This window comes from Dermacentor albipictus, chromosome 1 (assembly GCF_038994185.2).
Source record: "Dermacentor albipictus isolate Rhodes 1998 colony chromosome 1, USDA_Dalb.pri_finalv2, whole genome shotgun sequence".
Taxonomy (NCBI): Eukaryota; Metazoa; Arthropoda; class Arachnida; order Ixodida; family Ixodidae; genus Dermacentor; species Dermacentor albipictus.
The window spans coordinates 464,646,143-464,668,307 of NC_091821.1; the positions used below are offsets into that span (position 1 = coordinate 464,646,143).

Consider the following 22,165-nt stretch of genomic DNA (forward strand, 5'->3'; position numbering starts at 1 on the left):
TAAAATGGCGCGAGAACTGGGCAGCGGCCGGTACCCGCGGTTGATGAGAATAGCTCATTTGGCTGGCCTGATAAAGCATGTTTATTTTCATAAAAGCCGGTAAAAGCAGCCGATTCGACCTCACGGCCCAATTTGCGAAGTCCATTATGAACTTCATTCAACATCACTTCGGCAACGGTAATGCATTGAGACATCGCGATTACATGATTTTGTTTAGAATTGCTGCGGAGCGCGCACGTCCGAGCAGCCCGCTGTCGCGGAGCGCGGCGTGGTTTCGCGGGAAAGGTAAACAAGAGAGGAGAGCTGACCCGAAAGGCGGAGCAACGCCATGAGCAACGCAAACTTCCGGCTTCACTTTAGCTTCACAAAGAGTGACGTCAGGGCCTCTCCTGAGTTTCCTTCCTCGTGCACACACGCGAGGTTGAGCTGCGTTATCTAAAACCCCTTACACTTCGTGAAGTAGCGACACTCTCATCCTCTGCCTTCACTCCTCCTCGTTTCTCCTCTTTTTCACGCTCCCTCTTCGACCGTGGCGCCGCCTACACCACTCGAGCGTAGCAACGGCGTCAGCATGCGCTCCTCGCCACTGCGTAGACGCTTCTCGAGCGAAAATGGCGCTGAAGCACGGAGCGAGGGCCCACGTGGCGCTCTTAGGCCAATAGCGACACGGCGTCGGCCTCGGCCAGAGCGCGCTAGGAGGAGGCGGCATTCTTCAAAGCGTGCCGCTACTTTACGAAGTTTAAGGGGTTTTAGCGTTCGCCGGTGCACCCTCTCACGCTTTCACTCGCGCATACAGCATACGGCGCGCGGCGACGATTTTATCGCCCTTGGACTTGATGCGGAACCTCACGGCGACGGCGACGCTCAAATGCACCTTGAGTGTCCATGCAGTTTCTATCGCAATAAAATTATTTTATTTGTGCGTAACTTCATATTTACGTTCAGCCACAGCGCACATATCTGCAACTCTCAGGCTTCGACTCTCCTTCAGTGATAGTTGAGGCTTCACATGTTTTAATTATCCGGAAGTGCAAAATTACTTATTGAGAAAGCGGTCAGGCAAGGAGACACAATCTTTCCAATGATATTAACTGCGTGCTGAGAAGAAATATTCAAGTTGTCACACTGGGATGGATAAGGAGCAACACTTAATGGCGAATATTTCAACTACCTTCAGTCTCCGATGACATTTGTCCTGTTCAACAACGCTGAGGACACATTGTAACAAGCGATTGAGGACCTTAACTGAAAAAGTACAAGAGTAGTTTGAAGATTACTTTGCAGAAGACAAAGATAATTTTGAATAATCTGTCAAGCGAACAAGAAACTCTTATCGGCAGTGAGCCTCTGGAGGGTATGCAGAATTAAGTTTATCTGGGTCACTTACTCACATTGAGCCTTGATAATGAGAAGGAAACTTACAGAAGAATTAAAATGGGTCGGAGCGCATACGGCCGGCATTTCAAAATCATGACCGAGAGCTCACCGCGGATGTTAAATAGATAGTCTACAGTCATCCTATATTGTTCAAGTACTATCATATGAGGCAGAAACTTGGAGCTTAACAATGACACTTGAGAATAAGTTGAGGACAACTCAAAGAAGCGATGGAACGAGTGCTCCACTTCCGCATGCTTGCGCGTGACTAACGTGTGGACATGATGTATATGTCCTTGACGCTTATCGGGCACTCTGCCCATTGCATCTGTCGCACAGCGTGTGCTCCGACCGTAATCGGTAATACCGCAAACACTATCCAACAACAAGACCTCCACCTAAGTGACGCGGCCACTCAGGTAGACGTCGACAGTTAGCTGTAAAAGGGATCTGTCTATGAGTTTCCGCGCAACACAATCATGTCTTCTGGAGTATTCTTACTACAAGTCCGAAGCAATGATGTCTGCGGCTTGTGTGTAAGCCGTACTTTACGCATTTTCTGATGCAATTTACTTTAAACATTTTTTATTTCAATAAAGCAATTGCGCTTGGCTCAGGATTTAGAAGAATTAGGATGTATGCTGTACTTCCGCACACGTGCGTGCGTGCGTGCGTGCGTGCGTGCGTGCGTGCGTGCGTGCGTGCGCGCGTGCGTGACGTACGTCGCCTGTGGTGGCGGTGCTTGTGTACCGTCGTCTAACATCCGTTGTGCTTGTCTAACGTCCGCACCAGCTTCGCTATGCATCACCATTCGAAGGGTAGAATGACTAGCTGGACTATCAGGACAAATCCAAAAGCATTTTGGAGCTATCTAAGAAAGACGCGGAAGGAGAGTACAGGTATTCCAACTATTCTTCACAATGGAATCCAGATATCTGAAAGCAACGCTAAAGCGGACTGTTTTAACAACTACTTTAAATCAGTATTTCTAAAAACGAAACATCGAAATACTTTTCCCAACACTACATACAGTATGCCAAACGTAATGCCTCCAATTACTATCACATTGGAGGGTATCAGGAACTGTCTCAACTCCATTAATGAAGCCACAGCAATTGGACCAGACGGAATCTCTCCGAGGATACTCAAAGCCTGTTCATTCATTATATCCCAATACTTAAAAATAATATTCTGCAAAACCCTCGAAAGTGGCGTGCTCCCTAAAGATTGGAAAAAAGCCCATATAGTTCCAGTGTTTAAAAGCGGTTCCAAGTCATCCGTATCTAACTACAGGCCAATTTAACTTTGTTCCATATGTTGTAAAATCTTTGAGCACATTCTTTACAGCAATATAATAAGGCACTTAGAAGGAAACAATTTTTTCTTTCCAAATCAGCACGGATTTCGCAAAGGCGTGAGCTGTACCACTCAGCTGATAGAACTATTTCATGAGCTTGCAGATAGCGCTGAAAGAAGAATACGTACAGATGCAGTCTTTCTCGATTTCCGCAAAGCCTTTGACTCCGTATCACATGATCTGTTAATACATAAAATGAGCACTCTTAATTTGGATGCGAAAGTCATGAAGGTTATTGAAGATTACCTGAACGACAGAATTCAATGCGTAGTTATAGGAGGCAAGAATTCTAGTTTTGCCCAATTCACATCTGGAGTGCCGCAAGGCTCGGTGCTGGGGCCACTGCTGTTCTTAATTTACATCAATGACATCGCTTCATTCATTTCCTCACAAATTAGACTTTTCGCAGATGACTGCGTTGTTTACAGATCCATTCGCAATCAACATGATATAGACGTACTCCAGCAGGACCTCAACAGCATGGCCTCCTGGTGTCAAAACTGGGAACTTAGCCTGAATACTGATAAATGTTACCAGCTAACATTCACTAAATCTAAAATTACTAATGAACCTACTTACAAACTGGGAGATTCCATGCTCAGGAAGGTTAACGAAATTAAATACTTAGGTGTTCACCTAACTGCTGATCTGTCCTTTTCCAGCCATATTGATATGACCGTCAGGAAAGCCGGGAAAATGCTCAGCCTATTTATACGAACCCTTAGAACTGCCCCTCAGATTCTTAAAACCATAGCATATAAGTCGCTGGTAAGGCCGCAATTAGAATATGCCACCGCCTTGTGGGATCCCCACCAGCGGTACCTGATTGATAAGTTAGAAGGCATACAAAACCGCGCTACCAGGTTTATATCAAAGCAGTACTCCAGACACGCAAGCATAACAGCAATAAAGAAACACATCGGACTAGAGCCCTTACAGATAAGACGTCAGAAGCACCGATTGAAACTTTTGCACGCAATATACACTGACGCGACAGGCATTGACAAGCTAAAATACCTTAAAGCACCCCACTATATATCAAACAGAAGAGACCACAGTTTCAAAATACGTGAAATTTCCTGCAAAACTAACTATATGAAGTTTTCTTTTTTTCCCCGCAGTATTTAGGAATGGAATAAGTTGCCAGTTGAAGTTGTGAGTGCTCCTCGGGATGCATTTTTAAGACTAATCAATGATTTGTAATTGCAATTGTCTTCCAAACTAATGACTGCAGGATGAATGAACTTTTTTCTTGCACTGTTTTTCTTGCACTGTTTTTCTTGCACTGTTTTTCTTGCACTGTTTTTCTTGTACTGTTTTTGATGTACTTTTTCATGTACTTTTTGATGCACTTTATTGATGTACTTTTTTGACGCACTTTATTGATGTACTTTTTTGATGTACTTTTTTATCTACTTATCTTTATTTTGATGCATTGCTCCGTTGTCATCCCTCCCTTTTGTGTGATTATATTCTCGTGCTAGTCACTTCATGTTGTACCCACTCCCCTGCTATAATGCTTCGGCGCTGCAGGGTGTACTGTAAATAAATAAATAGAGGCGGATTTTTTTTTTTAGTTAGTCGCGACCACATAAAGCCAACAGGCAAAGACGTCGAGGAAAACATAGGGTTAACTGTGGTTGAAATTGTAATATATATATATATATATATATATATATATATATATGTAATGTGGTCGTATATGTTGTGAGCATTTATTTTACGGACGTCGTCTTCCTCATCTGTACATACCCATCATCATCGCTTCGCGTATGCATTTTCGGCGCGATGGCTCATGTTGTTGGAATGATGATGATGATGCAGCTTTATGAAACGAGAGATGGCCCATCGGCGTGATAAGGGTAATGAAGTCAGGGAATTGGGAGATGAGGACAGGGCCAGCAACCGAGCAATGCTTCCCCGTACGGTTACACCAATCGGAGAATGCCCCATCTCGCAGCAAAAGTGAACAGTGCTCGCTGAACACTTTCGACCTTCGGTGAGGGACGGATCCACTCCTCGAAGCTGATCACGTGCGCCCGGTGGTTTCGCCGGATCGCTGAATACTTTGGGCACTCCGGCAAGAAGTGCCTCATAGTCGGCGCACCTGCCGTCTCGCATGCTGCGCAACCTGTTTGTGTGGGTGGTAGCTCTTCCACCGTGTTGTCAGGAAGACGTCTTGTGCACGCCAGCGTTCAAGTGCATCCGGCGTAAGTGCAGTGCCAATGCGGGTCTTGTGCACGAGTACTTAACAAGCGCGCGATAAGCCTGCGAGCAGCGTATCTCCTTCGGCGTATGTTGCCAGTGTTGACGGAGTTCTCGTAGTGTCGAGCTCACAGGTGCGTGAGCCGCTTCGGTCCCTGGTACGCCGCAGTGGCCGAGAACCCACCACACCCGAGTTTCGACTGCGCGCACCATGGCAGCCTCCTGCTTGCCTGTGCTATCTTCCTTGCGATGGAGTCAGTGTGGGCAGGCGCGTAATACGCGCGCCCCCGCCTGACTGACTATCGGTGTGTATTGTCATTTGCGAGGTACCTGGAGATTCTTCGAGGGCTTCATGCAGCGCGCCATGGACAGCCAAGTTCCATGGTGAGTACGTGTGGTGGTTCTTGATCGCCAAGCAATTTGGGCTGACGCTTACGCTTCATCTTTAAGAGTGGAACGCGATAGCATTCAAAGATCCCTGACTGCTTCCCACGCTTCCCAGCAACTGCAACTTATGGAACCGTAATGTGCTTCCTGTAAACGCTGGTGGCGAACGCTATGCACGAAGGTCAGATTCCCGGTTCTTCTTTTTTTATGGTGTTGCAAGGAACCGAGCTGGTCACGCCGCTCCTAAAAACAGACCTCAAATGGTAGCTGGAAAAGGGCTTTGTGTTCGAGTTTCCGCGTAACAGAATTCTGTTTTTCTCGCATATTCAACTAAAAATCCTCCACTATCACATCTGTAGTTTCTGTCTAAGTCCTACTTTACGAATTACCGAACCCATCTTACTTTGAGAAAATAATTAATTCAACAATGCCTAGCGCCACACAGAGGGCTTGCGTAGTTCGGTATGATTGCACACTGACGTTAGAGGCCAAGGAATTGGCGCCGTGGTGCTGCAGCGCGACCGCGCGTCTCGCGAGAAAGTCGTTGCATAGGCAATCCCGTTTTTACTTCCACGGTAAAGAAGTGCACAGTCACCTAACAAGAGTGCTTGGCTGTTGTATGGTCCGCGTCGAAATTTCACCTATACCTACACGGTCAGCATTTCGTTGTTGTTACCGATCATCGTGCCTGATTGTTGTGTTATCAACGTTCAAAAACTTACTAGGATGCCTTGACCGCTGAATCCTCAGATTACAAGTACATGATTCTGATGTCGTGTATACGTCCAGAAGCAAGCATCAAGACCCCGACGCACTTTCCCCTTGCCCGCCGCCACCATCTTTCGAACTCGTTACGTCACCTCGTAAACTTGACCACGCGGATGTCGCGTCCTGAGCTTGACTTATTGCTTCCATGATTCAGTTGCCATCCAGCCGCCCTTCTGTGTTTTCCGGTCACCAACACACTGATCCTTGTTGCCACCGCATCGGGGATCGCCTAAGCTTTGTTTCAATCTCACCTAACACCAGGCTTCAAAGTCAGCTAAAGCTCTTCAAGTTAGAGCACGTTCTTCTCTACCGCAACATTTTTCACCCGGAGGGCCATCGACAGATTCCCCTGGTTCCGAGCTCTCTCCATGCTGAAGTATTTCAGACTCCTCACGACAACCTCACGTGTGACCACTTGAGTTAGCACAAAACCCGTGTGCGAATACGCAGCCGATCCTTCCATTCAGGTCTTTCAAACAGCATAGCTCCACACGTCGCCTCATGCACTCTTTGACAATGCCGCACGCGACGTAGCACCGCACCCGCCGGGATTCTGCAGCCGCTACCCGGGCCAGCATGTAGTGTCTACATTCCCTGTCACCGGCACTGACCTTTGAGGCCCTCTCCCGGGAATGCTGACGGCGACCGGCGGATAGTCACTGATGGATCACTTGACGCGCTACGTGGAAACTTCCTCTGTCAGCACAAGGGCTGCTTCTGAAGTGGCTGCCTTTTTCTTCAAGCTGTCTAATTACCCCTCAGAGCCCCTTGCGCCCTTTTCAGGAACCGCGGCAAGGCATTTCTCTCGAAAACGCTTCATGAAGTTCTCCGAGCCTGGAACACCGTGCACAAGACAACCGGCGGCTACCACACCATAAACAATTGACTGGCAGAGATATTTCATCGCAGGCTCAGTGATATGCTGTCCATGTATATCCAATTTGACCACCGTAACTGGGATGCCATTCTCCGCTTCCTAACATTTGCCTGCAACACCGCTGTCCAGTGAACCACAGGCTATTTTCTATTTTTCCTGGTCCACGGCCGACGTCCAACCTCTGCCCTCGACCTTTCTTTCTATTGCCGGTCTTGTAAAAGCTTAACCATCGCATCGCATCTTCATCTCCCTCATGTAATGTCTCAACAACAGTTCTTTGAGGAATTAAATAAATAAATTTATGACCAGAAATGTGTTTTCTTTTAAAACCAACGAGCATAAAAGATTGCTCTGTATTATGTTACGATGCTTCTTGAAGCTTTTTTACATTGAAGATGTAGGTTAGCTTAGCAAAGTAGTAATGTGGAGATTGAAAAGTAGAACACAAAAAATGGCGGATCCTATGCACTGTGAGAATGGATGTACACGAAGATTTGTACGCTGTTTGCTTTGTTTGACAATAATTAACGGTGATTTCGGTGGCAAATCTAAATTTTTCAGCGTTTAGTCGAATACGAGAGTGGCGAGTTGATGTTAAGCATTACCTTGCGTGCACCACTTTTGTTTGTCTGCACAGTCCACAGAACACACAGGGAGACATGTTAGCTTGAGGCGTTGTTGCGAGTCAATGTTCATAATTTCTGAGAGGGAATTGAACGTTGTCATTGCCTCACATGGCACACTGCATCATGGCAGAAATATTAAATTTTAATTGAATTATGAGGCTGTGCATACTTCAATTAGCTACGTATACAGTTTACAATTATAATAAGTTCACGGTCTGCACTGCATTAGCCCTTATTTACTAGACAATCTACAGGTCCATATTGCTCCTCTGCTTCCTTTATTGCATTTCTTAAAGTTGTGCATCTATTACATCAACCTTACGAATCAGTGTATTTGGTAGATTTATTCAATTTTTTCTACCCAATTAGCAAAAGTGAATGTCCAGCTTCAGAAAAACGTTTTGCAATAACTGCACCAATTCCTGAACTTGCTGCTGTAATTACAACTAATGATTTACTGATGCTTTAAGAGCGAATGCTGAAATGGAAAACATTCGTAAAAGAGCTGAAAGAGATGTATCTAATGCCCGTAAATTTGGCATAGAGAAGTTTCCTAAAGAACTTTTACCTGTAATTGATAGTATTGAACAAGCATTAAAGCATGAGCGTTAGTGGTTTTATTTCTAATTTTATCAACTATATATCAAAGCTGGGTATTTTTAATAGTGAAGCAAATTTAAAAAGATGAAATAATTTCTGTGTTAATTAAAAAAGTTATAGGTATTATGATTGATAAAACTGTAACTATATAATCTATTGCTTTTGCAGTAAAACATAACCAAACTACTGTCCATGGACCACCTCCGCCAAATGCTCCTACTGAAAGTTTATTTCTTCCAGTAGTTAAGAAAAAAGTGAAGTATCAAGATTACCAAATATAACAAAAGCATTACCTAAAGAGAAATTATTAAGTTCAGTAGTATTAAACTCTATTTCTGGAGTTACATAATGCCCAACATTTGATAAAAAGTATAGATTTACGGCGGGTTAATGATATATTTTGACCATTACTAGCTAGATTTGCTGCTTTACTACATTTCACTGCGTAGCGAAGACGCTCCTGTGCCGTGTAACGCTTCTTTCGGGCCTTGGTGTCCTCGACGTCGAGTGCACGCCTTGGAGCTATCTTGCTGGCGCGTGTTTACGGGCTCCTTCCATATGCATGGCCAACACAGTGTTGAGATTCCAGCTCAAAGCGCTCTCTTAAGGCTAAGACGATTGTAATGTTTTACACTATCACAGCCCAGCATCTGCATTTTTCTCGCATAGAAATTAAAACAAGCACAGCACGTGCAATACACACAAACTGGAATGCTGGCACAGCAGCGCCGGTCAGGCTGTGCAGAGGTGAGCGCCATCTGGTGATGTTGCGTGAAATCCAGCGGCACGCACTACAAGACCATAGCAGCAGCAGCGCCCGTAATGTTGGGCGAAGACGCAAAGAAAGCTTCACTTTAAAACATTGATTGCCATCATTTGCAGCTAAATAAAGCTTGCAAGCCAGCCATCACTACAGCTTTTGCATAAAAATTTTTATGCATATATGGCAAATGCTAAACTTACAACCTGCTTCCTCACCAACTGCACGAGCAACAAGTAACGCTAACAAATGATAGAATGGACAACCCAGACAGCCTACATCTTGCAGCTCTCCTGCGTGCGTTAAAGACAGTGTAGCCAAATTGTGGCTCTCCCAGTCTGACAGGAATTTGGGTGGTTGAAGAGCAGACAAATTGTGCAAATCAAATGCCAAATATCCACCCCATAAGGCTTTGAGTGCAGCTGCCATGCAAATAAAAAAATTTTGCTGTTAAGCCAACCTCCAGATGAGAAAAGGCATGGCTTTGGCAAAAAACATACAAAAATCCCATGTAAATCTGCAAAACAGTGTGGTGCATGTGTACGCATTTTCACTGCAAATAAACCTGTGCTGGCTTGCGCACTGGGTAGCATGTTTGTGTGTACCATTCGCTGCATTTTGTTATCTGAAACTTTTGTTGAAAAAGATCTTCCACTTGAAGTGATTGCAGCAGATTTCCTTCATTCACTTATTGCTACAAATCATTGCAAAAACAATTTACTTCTATATTTATTGCACTCTTCTTTTAGGCTGCCTGCAGAAATACATAAGTGACCATCCAATGGGGCCACCAGCACCACCTCCGGAGAACCACCTTGCTTCTCTGCGGAAGAATCTTCGGAGATTTTTTTACAGAAGCAGGTCGCTGGGGCAAGCGAGTGCAAAAGTAAATACAGTAAAAGTCCAATTATGTTTTTTCAATAAAGTGTGATGATATGCTACATAGTATGGTGCTTTACAAAGGGATTATTTATGGCATGAAAATCGCCGCATACTTGGCCACATGTATATACAGACTGTACACTTCACAAGACTCAACATCGCATAAAGATAGCGCGCCATGAGCTTCCGAACAGCAATGGCTGCTCCTTCAATTCATCACACAACTTGCCTTTGACGTGATGTGCCCACGATGATATACAACCCAGTGCCCACCGTGCCAGCCAGCGTCCACCGTGCCACCCAGCATCCACCATGCCGCCCATCACCCACTGTGCCACCCGTCACTTGGCATGCCACCCGCTACCATAATCCACCATGAAGATGGATGATGGATTCCACGATGCCCAGCATCGGGCAAATATTCAATAGGGTTTGTGTCCCGTATTGATCAATATCGCCAATATGCTCGCATAAACATTAAGGTGAGCCAAGAAGGTCGTATAAATCATTATGATGCCACTCACGGTGTCGTTTTCTACTACTCTGGTGACCATGTACTGCTTTTGACCTTTGCGTGAATGCCTGGTTTATGTGAAAAGCTTCAGTCTCGGTACATCGGCCCTTACAATGTAATTGAACCGACCTCCCCAGCGAACTACCCCGTTACACCTGTTGTTCCACCGACTGACCGACGCTGCCACGGGGAAGAAATCATGCATGTTTCCCGCCTCAAACCATTCCATCAGCATTCCACGCTAGCTTAATTAGCGGCCAGGCTGACCGCTTCCGTCCACCGGGGTGATTAGTGTGAAGATTTATATTACGGACGTCATGACCATCGCGTCGCATCTTCATCTTCCGCGCGTTAGCTCATGGTTTGAAAATAAAGCGCCGGTTCAGCCGTTGCTACTTGATATACAAATATATCAAGAGGAATCTAAAGCTTCTTCTAATATGGGTCCTGAACCACCCATTAGGTTTGGTGAAAAAACACAGTCCACAGATCGAATACGCTGCTCTGAACATCTCAGCCATGTATTGCAGTCGTACGCGCTGCGTGAAGCTCACAAGCGGATCGCGAAGTCACCTTTCTCTCAAACGCTCTCCTTTCAACAGAAGGCCCGGTCCTCACTCTCTTCTAGACGCACTATCTCGTCGTTCCCTTAGACAGCTGCTATTGGCCGATAGCTGACATCAAGATGTGGTCGGCTACATGGCGTAGATACCGCGGTCGCCGCGAGCTGCCGCCACGAGTCCCCTGGCTAAGCGCACTGCGTCTCGCTGAGGCCAACCGCGTTTGGCTTATGTTCAGCGCGCCGTAGGCACCAAAGAAGTCGTGGCTTCTACGTTAAGATTCAAAATGAAATTTGAACTGCGCGCCACGGCGGCATTTGTCGTGCGCGGCGCGTGGAGCTCGCAAGCGGAGCGTGAAGTTACCTCTTTCTGAACGCTCTCTTTTCAACAGAAGCCTGCATGCTCCTCACTCTTATCTGAACGCTTTACTTCGTAATGAAACATATTGCCATACGCGGCTGCTATTGGTCAACAGCTAATTTCAATCAAGAAGAGTGTTTGGACCAGTGCGCTTCTTCAAACTGCTACCGTGTATATCAATTGACACAGTTAATAAACAGGCAGTGGTAAGCGAAGATCTGCTTCCCTCCCCCATCCCCAAATTTCTGTTTGAATCACGTACTTCCAGAAGTAGCCGATTATCATCTGCTCACGCTCCACAGCAGAGCTGGACTTTGCCCATACTGCTGATTGGTGTCGTAGCCGCCGAGTCTTGTTAAGTTTGATTAGTTTTCAACACTCAAATAGTCTCGAAGCTCGGAAAACTTTAAGGTCAGACGACACGTACGCTTGCCACCGCGCGTTCACTCCTGGCCGCTCCCGGCTAGAAGCCTAGGAAGACTTCGCTTCATATTGAGCTATTGACAGTGCTTCAAAATGCGAAAGTTGGATGTAGCTACTATCAGTCGCTCAAGCTGGTATTGGACAAAGTCAGTCCGCACCGAGTAGCATGGCCATAGGGGAGCATATGAGCGCGAACGTGCCCTCATGACCTATCGTACGCAAAGCAAACGCTTTGCTTGCGAGCTACATTTCCACGTAGCTGCGGTCTGTTATGCATGGTCTTGGAGATCAGGCGCCACCTGAACTCGGAGGCCATGTGCTATGAGCGTAGACACAGCGGCCGTCGGGGTATCTACGCCACTGCGGCTCGCTGATGACAACCGCGTCTGGGGCGTCGTAGGCGCCAACATTAGCGAGCCCTGCATGTAGGCTCCCTAGCCAACATCGTAAATAGCGGCATATACCCGAACATACAAAATCAAATGTGAACTGCGGGTCACCTTAACGTTCAGTGTAGACGGAGCGTTGCGGGCACGCCCCGGTCCGCCGTAGTCTTTGCAGTGCAAGGCATTTAAGAAGGAGCGGGATCACCACGAAGGGGATTACAGGCGACCTTTTATTGCTAAAATATCCGCTTCTGCTGAACGCAGTGAAGTACTTTTTGTCAGAAAGTGCTTCTGAAATAATCTATTTTACCTTCAAGTGCATTTTCTCGACCTTGATAAAAAAATTGTTCGAGGCCCTTTTAACGTCTTGTCTCTGAAGATGATGTACAAAGCAGCTACAACTCGCCCTCACCTGGAAGCATTTACACACGGCCTTGCGTCGGTGACTGCTGCCCAACGGCTGTAATTGCCCAGCTCCGAAACTGACGGCTCGTAGTGGATGATCATCTCGTCGTCGCTACCCTTGTTGAATGCGATCACAAGGACCGCGCCAACCGCGCACAAGGTAGTCACCGCAGCGAGACCTAGCAGGCATAGCACGGTCCCGTGATTGCTGTCGGAGGCAAGATACGCAGAACTTCAAGGATCCAGCATGCAGGTAACGCCTGCACACTGTGCTCAGGCGAGTCACTTGCGCATGGTGGGGATGTGAAGGAGGAAAATTGTCAGACACTCGAGAGTAATCCTAAACTACAAAAGACACTTGATTATACGGCTTTCTCATCAAGAAAGATTCGTAGTTGAAAAAGAAATGCGTCCCGGTCCCCGGATCAAACCCTCGAGATCAACCGCTTTCTGGCGTGCTCGCCCTATATAAAGGGTGCTTCAGCGAACACTTTCAATTTATTTTTTTTAATTGCCTAATCAAGCACAATTCTAGTCCGTCAGCTGGACTACTCGAAGAGGCAGACATTACTGCACAAACAATTGAAATGTATAATCGTCTAAATAACAAAAAAATAGATAATTAAAGTTTTGTTAAGTAGTCGTTTACGCATTTCAATTCTTTGTGCAGGTAGTGTCCGCCTCTCCAAGCAGAACAGCTCATGGACTAGAATTGTGTTGTCTGTCACATCAAATTAAAAAAAAAATTTTGAAAGTGTTCGCTGATATTCCTGGTAATATCTGAGCTAATCAGGAGGCTGAGAGATTATAGCCCATAGACGAATGGATGGAAAACTCGAAACAAACGCAGCAATGTGCTAGTCTCAGTCTCTGGTTAGCTCAGATGATAGCACGACTGCCCCGGAAAAGAGTTGGTTCCGGATCCGCTACCCGAACCCGGACCACTCTTTTTGAAGCTTTCTTTCAGGGAAATCCGCACGGGTTTCCTTTATGGTGATAGTGCTACAGCCGGGTGGATGACCATTTCTCTCTTTCACGAACCTCCCATAACCTTGCATGGTTCAGCATAACTGATTTGCCATGGTGGCGACGGCGCAAATAATGACAAAGCGGAGGTAGAGTCCTTCAGTAAAAGTTTTAGAAGCGCCCTAAGATTTCCGACGATCGCCGACTCGGCTACGTGTCTCTTTCAAATTATTTGCCTCAATATATCGCGAATTGAAAACACGTGCGGATTTGCGCTCAAATTTCGCGTTAGGGAGTAAGGCAATCGCCAGTGAGCTTTATTTTTCTAGAGCAGGTCGATCTTTCACCTCATCATCAGGAGCATGGATTTTGCGAAGCGCCTTATTACCTAATGCGCTTGGTGGCAACGCCTCTGAGCCTTTCCGATTTCGATATAAATATGTTATAATTCTTATTAGCCATGCACGACAGCTGCAAGGTGTGAGTGCGCCTATTTAAAAAAAAGGCGCTGTCACGTCCAGTATTCCTTGTGTGTAGAGAAGCTAAATGCGATTCAGCTGGATTACGCGAGGAATTGCATGCACTCATACAGTTTTTTGCACTCACGCCTACAATACTATGTTGATTCTAACGACGACACCATATCCCCGTCGTCTTTTACATGTCGTTTTACGTCAAAGACAAGTTTAGCCGTGTTACGGGACTCATATGTAGCAGACACACGCGCTGACTAAGACTGCATGCGTTACGTGTTTGTTATAAGAGCAAATTTCACGTGGGTACATCTAAATGTAAAACTTCTGCAGCACCGTGTTTGGATTTAAAGAAAGAAGAATGTGTTTGTTCTGTTGTTGTTTTTGCACACATCGTCATACTGCAACAGCTGTCAGCGCGTCGTGTGGCATTGATTTCAAAATTTTAACCAGATAACACCTGCGAACATGTATCTTCCGACCAGCAGCATCGAGGAACAAGCAGCAAGAATAATAAGAGTGCCGATGTCAACTGCGCTTAGTCAGCCGGGTTCCTGCGGAGTGTTGGCCACACTTGTGGTTTGTTGGCTTCTCTGCCAACGTTACTAGATTACTTTCAGTTGTCAAACTCCGCCGCGGCACCTGACCCCTTTCTGTCGCGACCGCGGTGTGGCGCGCGCGACACTGTCGGCCCGAAGGCGGGTGGTGCGAACAACGTTTGTGCGTGTGGACAGAGACGCCGATGCATGCAGAAGCGTGCCATGTTTTGCTCATGTTTCTTATTTGTGTGCCAGGAAAATGCTGCTCGCCTTGAGAGCAAACATACCTGCAGTGGAATAATGAAACGGCAATGAAACAAGAAAAAACCCGAGAAAGAGACAAAGTGATAGAAGGAGGGTGCAGCGCTCTTCCTATCACTTTGTCTGTTCTCACTCCTGTTCTTTTTGTGTTATTAAATATTTATTTATTAATTATTTATTTATTTATACAATACTGCAGGCCCAAATGAGGGCCCAAGCAGGAGGGGCAGAATACATAAATATTTGCGTATGCACGTACTTATATATACATACAGACATGAAAAGAAAATACAAAAGCAATGCAACATATGTAAATATTATAAGAAAACAAAAAATGAAAGCGACGACTAATAAGAGTAAGAGAAGGTACATTGAAGGAAGGCAACTTGACAAACATTAGAACAGTATCACACGCATATATGAGCACTGGCAACCACTATCGAGAGAGGGAAAAAAAGTACCAGAAGTTGAACGACCGCTCATTGCAAAATACTGAATAGAATAAGGATGATGTGGAAAGTATTATACAATATTCACGTGTAAAAAAAGAAGAAAACAGTAACAAGGTTTGCCCATATGGCAATACCCCCAGTATCAAAGATACAAGCGGTCAATAGAATCGGTGTTTATCAATTGTGATAATGGCAGGCTGTTCCAATCTGTTACAGTGCGAGGGAAGAATGAAAACTTGAAAAGGTTAGTTCGGGTGTTATAAGGCGTCAAAGAATCAGCGTGACGATGCCGTGTTCGGCGCGCTGTAAGTGGTTTAACATAAGCCTGTGGCTGGAGGGACAAACAGTTGTTTTTAAGCAAGAAAAGAAATTTCAGTCGTTGTATTTTCCTGCGTAGTTGTAGCGTTTGGATATTATTGTGAATCATTAGGCTAGTAGGAGAGTCACTCAGTCTATATTTAGAAAAAATAAACCTGACAGCTTTACGTTGGACCATCTCTAAAGTGTTAATGTTAATTTTCTTATAGGGATCCCACACAATGCATGCATATTCCAGTTTCGGTCGGATGAGTGAAGTGTAAGCCAGTAATCTAGTACTAGCATTCTACGTCAAAATAGTGTACCAGACCACCACCTTTGAACTTCGTGCGCATTTCCTAAGGGATATAAAATTGTTATACTAATCATGTCAGGTCATCAAAGATTTTTTGGAACTGCTGAACTTGACAGAACAGAATGCAATTAAAAAGAACCTGAAGCTTTTTGCATCACAACAAACGACAAAGTCGCTGCGAGTAACTCTGATGTCGACGTTAGACATTGTCGATGATCTGCCGCGTCCAGGTGCGCTCTATGTTTCGACAGCTAAGTTACATCAAGATCCACTGGAGGTAAGGCACACTGTTCACATTTGTTGTGCTACATTCACATTGCACTGTTTTGCTAGGAAATTCCCTCACATGTTTTTTTCAGCAATACATTAGACTAGTGCGTTCCTTCGGTTGAGATGAGTCCCATCCTACTATAACCAACTTCACGCAGATATTCCGCCTTCTAAGCCTGTATACACCTGTTAAAACAGCGCTACGTGGTAGCGTGGACGGTGTGCCAGGACCTTTGCTCGTCGGCATCAACGACACATTCAAGCAGACGAGAGAAGCCTGCAAGTACAAAAAGTAGTCTTCGCAATGCCATTGAGGCGACGTTGATAAGTTGCCTGGAGCGAAGCAGCTCACCAGAATGTGCTTGCAATGAGCATAGCAATGAGCAATGAACATAGGGGACAATGTTGTTTATTACCTGTGCGGATATGTTATTCGTAAAGTCACAAAGGGCGCCCCCATGTGATCTATTCATAACGGACATAAGCTTTGAAACCCCAGCAGTGGGCTGCGACAGTTACTTGAGTGCAGAAGTCTCAAGCAAGGTTCCTTAAAGCACCTGACGTCAAAGATGCTGGGCTTTATAAAGACTGCTAACAAAAGTGTGTCGGCTTCCCTGGATGAGGCAGGCCTTTGCGGAGAGATATTTTGAAGGTTTTAGATTACCTAGAGGGTGCTGCCTCCCTCTTCTTGGTTGTGCAGCGCATATGTTCGCGTTCACGTGCGAAGTACTGAATTTCTTCATTGTTATGCGGATGCAGTTTTACTCCGGGGATACAAACTGTCAACTAGAAAGCAGTCACAAGGTAGCTGTTGCAACCAAGAAAGCGCGTCTTTTGTGAATATCGATGCATAATGCTTAGATTCATCAATCCGGCGTTGTACTGGTCCTATTCTTTTTTTCATGTGTACATAAAACATGCCACTAACGAAAAGCCTCACTGTCCTCTTCATTCACCTATTAGCTGCTTTTTACAGAGTGCACAATGTAAAAAGGCTATTCTTTGGATATTTAGCGCCACGAAGTGCAGCAAACAAAAAAAATTGTGGCATTTGAGTCGGCGGCGCGCTGCTGCTTTGGGAAAGCTTCCGCAGCCAACCGGGCCAACCTAAAGGGGCTTTAGGCCAACCATGGGGGCAGCGCCACCTCGCGAGAGGAGACTGCAGAGGGTCACCTTCTCGCGCCGCTCCCAGGCGGAGTTTTACAACTGAAAAGTATCTAGTAGCGATGTTCTCTGCAGCGCGGTGGAGCCAGATTTGGCCACGTGATGGCGTTCATCGAATAGCGGCGCTAGAATCGTTGAGGTGGTGCGAGCGGCACTCGGAGAGCAGTGGCGCCACTCGGTTTCCCGAAAGGGAGCCTATACCTTAACTCTAGTTTCTGACTTGACGGAACTTTGGCGCTGTTGAAGCGGCAAGGTGAACGGTTCAGCCAGCATGGTAATGACGGGTAGTACATGGATTTGCCTAAACTTTCGTCCGTGTGGCATCAAACGGCTTCGTAAGCCTGTCATTTTCAACAAAGTATGCGTAATAAATAAACGTGCAAGAATATGCAAGCAAAAAATTGTTTCGCCACATGCTGGCAACTGCAGAAAGCAACTGGTCCGCGAGGGTTGCCGCTTGTTGACCACTCCTGCAACGTGCGGCAGCCCTTCCTGAAACGCTGCTTTCTGCAGCGGCCGGTAGACGGCAGATGAAGTTTATGCTTGCGCCAACGCGGCAGCAGCTCCCATGCCAATAGGCGAATGCAAATTTAGACTGCTTTGTTAAAGACCAAGCAATTAAATGTGCCAAGGTTTACACTGAGCGACGTGGACTCCAAAATGCTATCATTCTGCAAATTTTTACCAAGAACAGTACAGCGATAAGCGTAAAATGTGTTTTTTCTGTTCTTCAGTGCGCTAAGCGAAATACGCAATGTACCTTGTAATTGATATTGGAATAAAACGCGACAAATGTCTCTACACGCTGGCTTGCGCGCGAGAAATGCCTAACGATATTCTATTCCGCCTGATAAGTGGAATTCGCATCTAGGCGCTTGTCTTTGTTCGCCGGATTTTTAAAACTTTCATTGCGTTGTCTATCATGTGTCCCCTTGTTTTTCGTGTGTGCGTCCAAATGCAATGCAATAAAGAAAAAACTTTCAATAAAAAGTACTTATATTTCAATGCAATAAAGAAATAAAAAGTGCATCCGCAGTCTAATTGTTAGAGCATCAGACTGCTGTGCTAGGGGTCCTCGTTTCGAATCGTGCTTTCGGACAATTTTATTTACGCTTACTTATTAAACATAATGTATAGATGTACGCATATATAGCATTATACTAGTAACATCTGAGCGGCCAGTGCTTCCAGTAACATACCGGGGCACATTTTTAGACTGCTCAGTCTCTGGGATCGGCTAAAGGGGCTAAACACGAAACGGACGAGTGGTGGTGACTCGCTAAGAAATGCTTCGTCTATAAAACTGCGCCTACCTTTCGCATTTTGCCATGCCTATAGACCGTTTTTTCGTAGGCGCCGCCATATTGTGAACGCAGTGGCGCCGCCTATGAGCAGCGCCATACTGGCTTGAGTGAAAGCGGTCTTTTGCATGGCAGGTATACGCTCATCGGTAGGTTCTGGCGTTTGTTTTCGCGGTCGTGCGGTCTGTTTAGTATGACATGCGTCTTCTACGTGGTAAACGGTTCTTTGAGACGTGCTGAAGTGGTTTAAGGCGTCATGGCCGGAATTTCTGCTGGCGTTGAGGTGGACGGAACACGCAGCGCGATGGGCGCGCGCATTTTTGAGCCTACAATTAGCCTCGGAGATCAATTGTGTATTCAGAATGGTCCAATCACTAATATGACCTTATTGAAGTATTATCCTCTATTTCTAAGCTGCCGTTTATGAGCTATGAAACATACGCGACGATCGTAACCGCGTGGGTACCGTTCTGCTACGATAGGAGCTGTGCTGTTATACTTTGACAAGACTTCGAACTGTACGCTGCAGGTTACATTGCGTGGCTACTTGGTTGGATGGATGAGGTTTCCACCCAATAATAAATATTTTTGGCTAGTAATAGCAGCATACCTTAGAGTCCGAATTAAGCTTGTCCAATAAAGCGACCATTTCCGAACTGCGCGAGCGTCCTAAGCAGCAGTAGGTGCTGGATTACAGCTATCTTTGTTCTATATAGCGCATGGTCCAAGCATACGGCATCAGCGGTTATATATTTATGAGCGTTGTGCGGCGTTAGCCCTTTTTCTCTTGCCTTTTAGAGAAAGAGGATGATGAAACCTTTATTTGAAGCAGAGGATGATAACCGAGTTTTATTTTCGGTTATGTTCGTTCAGTTCTCTACAACGCGCTCACACGTATTACAGAAATTTTGCGAAAAATAGCCATCGCGTTCTTTTTATGCGAACCTTCTCATATATTATGGCTGTATACAGGCCAAAAATGCAAGGCCGAAGCACACAGATTATATATGTATCGCGCTGGCTCACCAACCGCAGTGATCGCTGTGTTGAGCAGCGTCATGGGCCTCATGCAGCAAGGCTAGCGTAGACATATGGTAATTTCAATCATACTAGACTTGAAATGCGTGAGAACGATGCCAGTGTATCACAAATATTTGATAGCGCCTGCCGCTCAGATGTTTCGTGGTTGCCTTAGGTTGGCCGTGCACGAGCATGCTCTCTTATGTTTTACTCCCTACGCCAATCGATCAGACAGTGAGCTGATTTGCAATTTAATGCTGGTAATACAGGGACGCCGGTTTTCTTTGTTGAATTAAAATCGATATAAGCAAAGTAGCAAACAACACATGCACGCACCGCGACTGATAATGCGCGTACACCGCGGCTGATTATGCGCGTCACATTTTTGCGCCCCCAAGACATATTTCTGCCTACAGTATAGTTACTGATGCACCGAAAGGCTTCCCTGACGACCTAGTATGAACGAACATGGCGTAAATTTCACAAAGTACGATCTAAAACATCTCGAAATCGTTCCGCAGCACGCGACAGCAATACTTTCAAGCAGCGCTGCGCCGGATCGCCCAAGCCAGAGAGGAGGAAAGGCTCTCCGCGCGCCCTATCCTCCTCGCCCGATGAAACGGTCTATAGCGAAAGCGCGGCTCTCATTGATTGAGTCGTCAAGCGCCGAAGATCATTTGCTTCTGCATGATTGCGTTAACAGTGATTACAGCGTTTTAGTGGTCTGATACAGTGACTCTGATGTCGCCGACTATGACAATAATTTTCATACGGCGCTGCACTGGACTAAATGAGATGGACGGAACCTTTCGCCGGTGCCTCCTCGATTTACATTTGTGTTACACTTACTGCCTCCATGTTATGTATATTTCATACATGCAAAACATTAGCTGTCCATACGTGCAATTAAATAAAATGTCAATTCATGAACGCTTTTTGGGGATTTTTCGTCGGCACTTGCAGGTTTATATAGGGTGAACTTGGGCCCTGAAAGAAAGTCAAACCATAATTTCAGCGGAGAGCACAGTGGTTGGTCGTCAAAATCTGGGGCCTAATTCACCGTTTTTCGATCGTATGTTCGAAAGCATTAGTCAGACACCTTACCTAATATGTCTAGCATCAGCATGGGCTAGAATGTGCTTTTTCAAACAATTTTAGCGTAAGAGCTTTCTGCGAATACGGGTACTGATCTATGAGTCAAATACGGCGGCTAGTTATACGTGACTCGTCATATTTTCCAGCGTGATCGCTGGCGCTCGTGAATTTTCCAGAATGTGGGACACGATTCGCGTCGCGCGTGTAATCTGATCATAACCGAAGTCTTTCGCTATGCAGCCGGCAACAGCTACAAGGAAATTTTGAATAGAGTGTGCTTTATTATATAGTATAGTAAAGTGTGCTACTGTGCATATGTGTTGGGCTCGTTTTGCGCCGAGCGTTAATTTTGCAGCAATGGTAAGACGGTGAACAACAGTCACTGGCAAAGAAGTTAAACGTAGGCGTGACTTTGCCAACGCCCCATAAGAGGAACGAAAAACTGTCGCAACTAATACAGCAAACAAACGCACGCAGAGCAATCAGCGGTCGATGAGGTCCATTGATTGTACGACGAGTGTCTTATAATACTCAAAACAGCAGTCTCCAATGTGCAAACTACAATTGTTTATATCCTAAGCTTCCCGATTTCCCCACTGAGCCCTATGCATAATGCCTTGAATGGTAGGCTTTCAATGAGTGCTGAGTAAGAAACGCTAAATGTAGCTTTTAGAGATGCTTTCCATGGAGCGTCGCGTAGTGGTGACCTCGTTCCCCAGGAAGGGAGTGACGACAAAGTTGCTGTCAGCTCAGACCTAACTTGAAAGTGGCACGCAATAAGCGACGATTGGCATCACTTTCGTGAGAGTCATTGCACTGATGTTCTTGCCTCGGAGTCCAAGATTAGCCTTATGGAACGAGAACAGTTGGGAATGGCTACCTTCGACGTAATGCGTGGAGCAGATAAACATTAGGTGTATTAGACTATAGGAGACCGAGCACGAAGGCAAGATAAACGCAGTTCTGGATCCCAGAGAATTGTAGATGGTGTCAGAAGGTTAGAAAATTTACAGCAATAGAATGTAGCTAGCGCAAGAAATAATGGGTAACAGCAGGCTGCTGCAAGAGAAGTTTGTTCAGCAGTGGTCCTAAAATAAAATGACGGTGAAGATGACTTGGTTTAAGAGCAGGTACCGCATTCAAAAAAAGCCCTTATCGAGGATTTTATGTAAGAGTGAATTCCAGTCAATCATGATGCTTACCATATTATTAGAGAAGCGAGCCAGCCAATGGCCAAGAACACTTACGAACGAAAAGCTATGTGAATTCAGCCCCGGAAGAAAACGACCTGGTGCTAGGTATATGACTGTCTTCAAGTACTAAGCAAATAAATGATGAGTAAACGCAAACTTTCTAGTTATTACACAACAGGCACGTGCCTAGGGGGGGGGGGGGGGGGGGTGGCTGCGCCCTATGTAAGCGGCATTTCAGCGGCAAACTTAAGCGGCAAACTTAAGCGGTAAATTTAAGCGGCATACCCCTCCCCATCCCCGCCCACGCCACCACACCGCACACACATTCCTG

At 45.7% G+C, this 22,165-nt stretch overlaps 1 protein-coding gene across 2 annotated transcripts in view; it reads right to left on the bottom strand.

Annotated features, from left to right (window-relative positions):
• The window catches only part of LOC135905630 (scoloptoxin SSD14-like), a 136,417-nt gene that overhangs the window by 106,764 nt on the left and 7,488 nt on the right, over positions 1 to 22,165 (bottom strand). The window contains exon 3 of one of the 2 annotated variants that reach the window (XM_065436588.2): positions 12,495 to 12,695. The exons of the other annotated variant lie outside the window; for it this stretch is intronic. Within the exon in view, the coding sequence (XP_065292660.2) occupies positions 12,495 to 12,695 (201 nt within the window). The remainder of the gene's footprint in view (positions 1 to 12,494; positions 12,696 to 22,165) is intronic. 2 annotated transcript variants of the gene reach the window in all.